A 9,636-nucleotide genomic window follows, 5' to 3' on the forward strand; every position below is an offset into this window, starting at 1 on the left:
AGAGCCCGGGGTGAGGCACCCAGAGCCCGGGGTGAGAGACCCAGAGCCCGGGGTGAGAGACCCAGAGCCCGGGGTGAGGGACCCAGAGTCCGGGGAGAGAGACCCAGAGCCCGGGGTGAGGCACCCAGAGCCCGGGGTGAGAGACCCAGAGCCCGGGGTGAGGCACCCAGAGCCCGGGGTGAGAGACCCAGAGCCCGGGGTGAGAGACCCAGAGCCCGGGGTGAGGGACCCAGAGTCCGGGGAGAGAGACCCAGAGCCCGGGGTGAGGCACCCAGAGCCCGGGGTGAGAGACCCAGAGCCCGGGGTGAGAGACCCAGAGCCCGGGGTGAGAGACCCAGAGCCCGGGGTGAGAGACCCAGAGCCCGGGGTGAGAGACCCAGAGCCCGGGGTGAGAGACCCAGAGCCCGGGGTGAGAGACCCAGAGCCCGGGGTGAGAGACCCAGAGCCCGGGGTGAGAGACCCAGAGCCCGGGGTGAGAGACCCAGAGCCCGGGGTGAGGCACCCAGAGCCCGGGGTGAGAGACCCAGAGCCCGGGGTGAGAGACCCAGAGCCCGGGGTGAGAGACCCAGAGCCCGGGGTGAGAGACCCAGAGCCCGGGGTGAGAGACCCAGAGCCCGGGGTGAGGGACCCAGAGCCCGGGGTGAGGCACCCAGAGCCCGGGGTGAGAGACCCAGAGCCCGGGGTGAGGCACCCAGAGCCCGGGGTGAGAGACCCAGAGCCCGGGGTGAGAGACCCAGAGCCCGGGGTGAGAGACCCAGAGCCCGGGGTGAGAGACCCAGAGCCCGGGGTGAGAGACCCAGAGCCCGGGGTGAGGCACCCAGAGCCCGGGGTGAGAGACCCAGAGCCCGGGGTGAGAGACCCAGAGCCCGGGGTGAGGCACCCAGAGCCCGGAGTGAGGCACCCAGAGCCCGGGGTGAGAGACCCAGAGCCCGGGGTGAGAGACCCAGAGCCCGGGGTGAGGGACCCAGAGTCCGGGGAGAGAGACCCAGAGCCCGGGGTGAGGCACCCAGAGCCCGGGGTGAGAGACCCAGAGCCCGGGGTGAGGCACCCAGAGCCCGGGGTGAGAGACCCAGAGCCCGGGGTGAGAGACCCAGAGCCCGGGGTGAGGGACCCAGAGTCCGGGGAGAGAGACCCAGAGCCCGGGGTGAGGCACCCAGAGCCCGGGGTGAGAGACCCAGAGCCCGGGGTGAGGCACCCAGAGCCCGGGGTGAGAGACCCCGAGCCCGGTGTGAGAGACCCAGAGCCCGGGGTGAGAGACCCAGAGCCCGGGGTGAGGCACCCAGAGCCCGGGGCGAGGCACCCAGAGCCCGGGGCGAGGCACCCAGAGCCCGGGGCGAGAGACCCAGAGCCCGTGGCGAGAGACCCAGAGCCCGGGGTGAGAGACCCAGAGCCCGGGGTGAGAGACCCAGAGCCCGGGGTGAGAGACCCAGAGCCCGGGGTGACGCACCCAGAGCCCGGGGTGAGAGACCCAGAGCCCGGGGAGGGAGACCCAGAGCCCGGGGTGAGAGACCCAGAGCCCGGGGTGAGGGACCCGGAGCCCGGGGTGAGAGACCCAGAGCCCGGGGTGAGAGACCCAGAGCCCGGGGAGAGAGACCCAGAGCCCGGGGTGAGGCACCCAGAGCCCGGGGTGAGAGACCCAGAGCCCGGGGTGAGGCACCCAGTGCCCGGGGTGAGGGACCCAGAGCCCGGGGTGAGGGACCCAGAGCCCGGGGTGAGAGACCCAGAGCCCGGGGTGAGGGACCCAGAGCCCGGGGTGAGGGACCCAGAGCCCGGTGTGAGAGACCCAGAGCCCGGTGTGAGAGACCCAGAGCCCGGGGTGAGGGACCCAGAGCCCGGGGTGAGAGACCCAGAGCCCGGGGTGAGGGACCCAGAGCCCGGTGTGAGAGACCCAGAGCCCGGGGTGAGAGACCCAGAGCCCGGGGTGAGGGACCCAGAGCCCGGGGAGAGAGACCCAGAGCCCGGGGTGAGGGACCCAGAGCCCGGGGTGAGAGACCCAGAGCCCGGGGTGAGGGACCCAGAGCCCGGGGTGAGGGACCCAGAGCCCGGGGTGAGGGACCCAGAGCCCGGGGTGAGAGACCCAGAGCCCGTGCTGTGAGACCCAGAGCCCGTGGTGAGAGACCCAGATCCCGGGGTGAGGGACCCAGAGCCCGGGGTGAGGGACCCAGAGCCCGGGGTGAGGCACCCAGAGCCCGGGGTGAGAGACCCAGAGCCCGGGGTGAGAGACCCAGAGCCCGGGGAGAGAGACCCAGAGCCCGGGGTGAGAGACCCAGAGCCCGGGGTGAGAGACCCAGAGCCCGGGGTGAGGCACCCAGAGCCCAGGGTGAGAGACCCAGAGCCCGGGGTGAGAGACCCAGAGCCCGGGGTGAGGGACCCAGAGCCCGGGGTGAGGGACCCAGAGCCCGGGGTGAGGGACCCAGAGCCCGGGGTGAGGCACCCAGAGCCCGGGGTGAGGCACCCAGAGCCCGGGGAGAGAGACCCAGAGCCCGGGGAGAGAGACCCAGAGCCCGGGGAGAGAGAGACCCAGCCCGGGGAGAGAGAGAGAGACCCAGCCCGGGGAGGGAGAGAGAGAGACCCAGCCCGGGGGGGGGGAGAGAGAGAGTCCCAGCCCGGGGAGAGACAGAGAGTCCCAGCCCGGGGAGAGAGAGAGAGACCCAGCCCGGGGAGAGAGAGAGAGAGAGAGAGACACAGCCCGGGGGGGGGGGAGAGAGAGAGACCCAGCCCGGCGGGGGGAGAGCGAGACCCAGCCCGGGGAGAGAGAGAGACCCAGCCCGGGGAGGGAGAGAGAGAGACCCAGCCCGGGGAGAGAGAGAGAGACCCAGCCCGGGGAGGGAGAGAGAGAGACCCAGCCCGGGGAGGGAGAGAGAGAGACCCAGCCCGGGGAGAGAGAGAGACCCAGCCCGGGGAGGGAGAGAGAGAGACCCAGCCCGGGGAAAGAGAGAGAGAGACCCAGCCCGGGGAGAGAGAGAGAGAGAGACCCAGCCCGGGCGGAGGGAGAGAGAGAGAGACCCAGCCCGGGGAGGGAGAGAGAGAGAGACCCAGCCCGGGGAGGGAGAGAGAGAGACCCAGCCCGGGGAAAGAGAGAGAGAGACCCAGCCCGGGGAGAGAGAGAGAGAGAGAGACCCAGCCCGGGCGGGGGGAGAGAGAGAGACCCAGCCCGGGGGGGGGGGAGAGAGAGAGTCCCAGCCCGGGGAGAGTGTTTGGCAGTCAATGACTCGTGGAGTTCCGCAAGGATCTGTGCTCGGACCCCAACTGTTCACATTATATATTAATGATCTGGAAGAGGGAACTGAATGTAATATCTCCAAATTTGCAGATGATACAAAGTTGGGTGGGAGGGTGAGCTGTGAGGAGGATGCAGAGATGTTTCAGTGTGATTTGGACAGGCTGAGTGTGTGGGTTTCTGCATGGCAGATGCAGCATAATGTGGATAAATGTGAGGTTATCCACTTTGGGAGCAATAATAGGAAGACAGATTATTACTTGAATGGATGCAAATTGAGAGCTGGATACTCAGCGAAACCTTAGAGTCCTCGTGCATCAGTCGCTGAGAGTAAGCGCGCAGGTACAGCAGGCAGTAAAGAAGGCAGATGGTATGTTGGCCTTCATAGAAACATAGAAAAACTACAGCACAAACAGGCCCTTCGGCCCCACAAGTTGTGCCGAACACATCCCTACCTTCTAGACCTACCTATAACCCTCCATCCTATTAAGCTCCATGTACTCATCCAGGAGTCTCTTAAAAGACCCAATTGAGTTCGCCTCCATCACCACTGACGGCAGCCGATTCCACTCGCCCACCACCCTCTGTGTGAAAAACCTACCCCTAACATTTCCCCTGTACCTACCCCCCAGCACCTTAAACCTGTGTCCTCTCGTAGCAGACATTTCCACCCTGGGAAAAAGCCTCTGAGAGTCCACCCGATCTATGCCTCTCAACATCTTATATACCTCTATTAGGTCTCCTCTCATCCTTCGTCTCTCCAAGGAGAAAAGACCGAGCTCCCTCAGCCTATCCTCATAAGGCATGCCACTCAATCCAGGCAACATCCTTGTAAATCTCCTCTGCACCCTTTCAATCTTTTCCACATCCTTCCTATAGTGAGGTGACCAGAACTGAGCACAGTACTCCAAGTGGGGTCTGACGAGGGTCTTATATAGAACATAGAACATAGAAAGCCACAGCACAAACAGGCCCTTCGGCCCACAAGTTGCGCTGATCATATCCCTACCTCTAGGCCTATCTATAGCCCTCAATCCCATTAAATCCCATGTACTCATCCAGAAGTCTCTTAAAAGACCCCAACGAGCTGCATCATTATCCCCGGACTCCGAAACTCAATCCCTCGATTGATAAAGGCCAGCACACCATACGCCTCCTTAACCACCTCCTCCACCTGCGGGGCTGATTTTAGAGTCCTATGGACCCAGACCCCAAGGTCCTTCTGATCCTCTACAGTACGAAGAGTCTTTCCCTTTATATTGTACTCCTTCATCCCATTTGACCGACCAAAATGGACCACGACGCATTTATCTGGGTTGAAGTCCATCTGCCACTTGTCCGCCCAGTCTTGCATCCTATCTATGTCCCTCTGTAACTTCTGACATCCCTCCAGACTATCCACAACCCCACCAACCTACGTGTCGTCGGCAAATTTACCAACCCATCCCTCCGCTTCCTCATCCAGGTCATTTATGAAAATGACAAACAGCAAGGGTCCCAGAACAGATCTCTGGGGCACACCACTGGTGACCGACCTCCATTTAGAAAAAGACCCATCTATACCCACTCTCTGCATCCTTTGGGCAAGCCAGTTCTGGATCCACAGGGCAGCAGCTCCTTGGATCCCATGCCCTCTCACTTTTTCTCGAAGCCTTGCATGGGGGACCTTATCGAACGCCTTGCTAAAATCCATATAAACCACATCTACCGCCTTCCCTTCGTCGATGTGTTTAGTCACATTTTCGAAGAACTCCACCAGGCTCGTAAGGCACGATCTGCCTTTGACAAAGCCATGCTGAGTATTCTTGAGCATACTAAACCTCTCTAAATGCTCATATCCTGTCCCTCAGGATCTTCTCCATCAGTTTACCAACCACTGAGGTTAGACTGACCGGTCGGTAATTTCCTGGGCTATCCCTATTCCCCTTCTTGAAAATAGGAACCACATCCGCAATCCTCCAATCCTCCGGCACCTCTCCCGTCTCCATCGACGACGCAAAGATCATCGCCAGAGGCTCTGCAATCTCTTCCCTCGCCTCCCACAGAAACCTGGGGTACATCCCATCCGGACCCGGCGACTTATCTATCTTGATGCCATTCAAAGATTCCAGCACAACCTCTTTCTTAAAGTCCACATACTCAATCTTTTCAGTCCACCGCACGCCCGCAGTACATCCACCCAGGTCCTTCTCCTCTGTGAAAACCGAGGCAAAATACTTATTAAGCACCTCTGCCATTTCTACTGGTTCCGTACAGACTTTCCCGCCTTCACCTTTTATGGGCCCTATTCCACCACGTCTCATCCTTTTACTCTTCACATATTTATAGAACGCCTTAGGGTTCTCCTTAATCCTACCTGCCTAGGCCTTCTCGTGACCCCTTCTGGCTCTCCTAATTTCCTTCTTTAGTCCCTTCCTACAAGCCGTATACTCTTCTAAATCCCTATCTTCGCCAAGCTCTCTGAACCTTTTGTACGCTTTCCTTTTCTTCTCGACAAGGTCCCGCACAGCTTTCGTGCACCACGGTTCCTTTAACCTACCAACACCTCCCTGTCTGCTCGGAACGTTGTCCTGTAGAACTCTAGACAGACATTCCTTGAAAAACTGCCACCTCACTTCAGTACATTCCCCGAGAATACCTCCTTCCAATTTACTCCTCTAATTTGCTGCCTTATGTCTTCATATTTCCCCATACTCCATATAAACACTTTCCTAGCTTGCCTGATCCTCTCTTTTTCCAATGCAAGCCTCAAGGAGATAGAGTTATGATCGCTATCCCCAAGATGCTCTCCCACTGAGAGACCTGACACCTGTCCAGGTTCATTGGTCAGTTTCAGATCAAGTACAGCCTCTCCTCTTGTAGGCTTGTCCACATGCTGTGTCAGGAAACCCTCCTGAACACACCTAACGAACTCTTCCCCATCCAATCCCCTTACCCTCGGGATATTCCAATCTACGTTTGGGAAATTAAAGTCTCCCATCACAACAACTCTGCTATTACTGCATCTCTCCAGGATCTGTTTCCCTATCTGCTCCTCCACCTCCCTGTTACTATTGGGCGGCCTATAGAAAACTCCCAGCAAAGTGACTGGTCCCTTCCCACTCCGAACTTCCACCCACAGAGACTCGGTGGACAATCCCTCCACAGCGAGAGGATTTGAGTATAGGGATAGGGATGTTTTGCTGCAATTGTACAGGGCGTTGGTGAGGCCACACCTGGAGTATTGTGTGCAGTTTTGATGTCTTGATCTGAGGAAGGATGTCTTTGCTATAGAGGGAGCACAGCGAAGGTTTACCAGGCTGATTCCTGGGATAGCAGGACTGTCCTATGAGGAGAGATTAAGTCAGTGAGGATTATATTCACTGGAGTTTAGAAGAGTGAGAGGGGATCATAGAAATCCTACAGTACAGAAAGAGGCCATTCGGCCCATCGAGTCTGCACCGACCACAATCCAGGCCCTACCCCCATATCATGACATATTTACCCGCTAATCCCTCTAACCTACGCATTTCAGGACACTAAGGGGCAATTTTTAGCATCGTCAATCAACCTAACCCGCACATCTTTGGACTGTGGGAGGAAACCGGAGCACCCGGAGGAAACCCACGCAGACACGAGGAGAATGTGCAAACTCCACACAGACAGTGACCCGAGCCGGGAATCGAACCCAGGTCCCTGGAGCTGTGAAGCAGCAGTGCTAACCACTGTGCTACCATGCCGGATCTCATAGAAACTTATAAAATTCTAACAGGGTTCGACAGGGTAGATTCAGAAAGAATGTTCCCGATGGTGGGGAGTCCAGAACTAGGGGTCAGAGTTTGAGGATAAGGGGTAAACCTTTAGAACTGAGGTGAGGACAGATTTCTTCACCCAGAGGGTGGTGAATGTGTGGAATTCACTCCCACAGAAAGTAGTTGAGGCCAAAACATTGTCTGATTTCAGGAAGAAATTAGATTTCGCTCTTGGGGTGAAAGGGATCGAGGGATATGGGGGGAAGGGGGGGATCAGGATATTGAATTTGATGATCAGCCATGATCAGAATGAATGGTGGAGCAGAATCGAGGGGCCGAATGGCCTCCTCCTGCTTCTCGTTTTTATGTTTCTATGTCCTGGGGTGACAGGAGGTGGAGGGTTGGGGATGGGTGGGGGGAAGAGGCTGTGGGTCGGGGGGGTGGAGGGGGGAGAGGGGGCGGAGGGGGGGGGTGTTCCTGGGCTGAGGGAAAGAGATACCATTTGAAATGAATCTTAATTTTGTTTTGAAAAGAAAGCAAATCTGTAATTTTTTTGGTGTTTCCCCCTCACCCCCCCCTCACCCACCCCCCTCACCCCCACCCTCACCCACCCCCCTCACTCACCCCCACCCCCCTCACCCACCCCCCTCACCCACCCCTCACCCACCCCCCCTCACCCCCCCCTCACGCACCCCCCTCACCCACCCCCCTCACCCACCCCCCTCACTCACCCCCGCCCCTCCACCCCCACCCCCCTCACCCCCCCTCCACCCCCCTCACCCCCCCTCCACCCCCCTCACCCCCCCCACCCCAACCCCCCCTCCACCCCCCTCACCCACCCCACCCCCCCCACCCCCCCTCCACCCCCCTCACCCCCAACCCCCTCCCCCCCCACCCCCACCCCCCTCACCCCCTCACCCCCCCACCCCCACACCCCTCACCCCCCTCCACCCCCACACCCCTCACCCCCCTCCACCCCCACCCCCCATCCAACCCCAACCCCTCCTCACCCCCCCTCCACCCCCACCCCCCTCACCCCCCCTCCACCCCCACCCCACCTCCACCCCCACCCCCCCTCCACCCCCACCCCCCCTCCACCCCCACCCCCCCTCCACCCCCACCCTCCCTCCCCCCTCACCCCCCCTCCACCCCCACCCCCCCTCTCCCCTCACCCCCCCTCCCCCCTCACCCCCCCCTCCACCCCCACCCCCCCTCCACCCCCACCCCCCATCCAACCCCAACCCCCCCTCACCCCCCCTCCACCCCCACCCCCCTCACCCCCCTCCACCCCCACCCCCCTCACCCGTCCCTCCACCCTGCCCCCCCACTCCGCCCCCCCCACTCCGCCCCTCCACCCCTCTCCCCCCTACCCCCCACCCCTCTCCTATTCCTCCCCTACTCAGAGAGGAGCAGCAGTGACGAGGACAGTGAGGGTGAGGCAAAGAGGCCGATGTTTGGAGGAGTTGTGAGTTCCTCTGTGCTGTCAATGCAGGATGCAGCGTCAGAGGAAGCACAGCCTGACGCTCTGTCCAGCAAGTACTCCATGTACAACAGTGTATCCCAGAAGCTGATGGTGAGTTCCAGTGTGTAGGACAGGCACCCTTCAGTCATTTCTGTCGCTGTGTGAAGCTGCTGTGCCTGTGGCAGTGTCCTGACACTGCAGGTCAGGGGTCGCGCCCCTGCGGGCGGAACTGGGTCAGGGGTCGCGCCCCTGCGGGCGGAACAGGGTCAGGGGTCGCGCCCCTGCGGGCGGAACTGGGTCAGGGGTCGCGCCCCTGCGGGCGGAACAGGGTCAGGGGCCGCGCCCCTGCGGGCGTAACAGGGTCAGGGGTCGCGCCCCTGTCGGCGGAACAGGGTCAGGGGTCGCGCCCCTGTCGGCGGAACAGGGTCAGGGGTCGCGCCCCTGTCGGCGGAACAGGGTCAGGGGTCGCACCCCTGTCGGCGGAACAGGGTCAGGGGTCGCGCCCCTGTCGGCGGAACTGGGTCAGGGGTCGCGCCACTGCGGGCGGAACAGGGTCAGGGGTCGCGCCCCTGTCGGCGTAACAGGGTCAGGGGTCGCGCCCCTGTCGGCGGAACAGGGTCAGGGGTCGCGCCCCTGTCGGCGGAACAGGGTCAGGGGTCGCGCCCCTGCGGGCGGAACAGGGTCAGGGGTCGCGCCCCTGTCGGCGGAACAGGGTCAGGGGCCGCGCCCCTGTGGGCGGAATAGGATCAGGGGCTGTGGGCGCAGGAGGGTCGGGGGTCGCGCCCCTGTGGGCGCAGGAGGGTCGGGGGTCGCGCCCCTGCAGGCGCAAGAGGTGGTCGCAGCCCTCTTCCCTGCCGGGTTCAGATAGAAGGCCCCCGGTTGCTAAGCTGGATTTGGTTTGATTTGTACTGTGGTGGGTCGGGTGGGATGTCTGGCTGTGGAAGGCTTGGGTTTTGGAGGAGGTGCAGCACTGCGATATCTCGCATTAACACTCTTCTCCCTTTTCCCAGGCAAAGATGGGTTACCGGGAAGGTGAAGGGCTCGGGAAGTTTGGACAGGGCCGGAAGGAGATTGTTGAAGCCTCTCTGCAGCGAGGGCGAAGGGGACTGGGCCTGAAAATCAAAGGCTTTGACGGGGACCTGGATGTGGATTGGCACGAGGAGACTGAGGTGAGACAGGAGTGAATTCCCACCGAAGTTGATATCCGAAACACAAACTGCTGG

The 9,636-nt window shown here is 61.4% G+C and overlaps 1 protein-coding gene across 1 annotated transcript; it reads left to right on the top strand.

Moving 5' to 3' along the window:
- Positions 1-1,667: 1,667 nt before the first annotated feature.
- On the top strand, positions 1,668-9,582 carry LOC144490917 (cap-specific mRNA (nucleoside-2'-O-)-methyltransferase 1-like; the record flags this gene model as incomplete). Its single annotated transcript, XM_078208601.1, has 3 exons — positions 1,668-1,690; positions 8,355-8,524; positions 9,424-9,582. Coding segments are annotated over exons 2-3 (282 nt in total), but the record flags the coding sequence as incomplete, so codon positions are not given.
- Between the last annotated feature and the right edge of the window lie 54 nt (positions 9,583-9,636).

The sequence above is a fragment of the Mustelus asterias genome, unplaced genomic scaffold (genome assembly GCF_964213995.1).
Source record: "Mustelus asterias unplaced genomic scaffold, sMusAst1.hap1.1 HAP1_SCAFFOLD_4025, whole genome shotgun sequence".
In the NCBI taxonomy this organism is placed as follows: domain Eukaryota; kingdom Metazoa; phylum Chordata; class Chondrichthyes; order Carcharhiniformes; family Triakidae; genus Mustelus; species Mustelus asterias.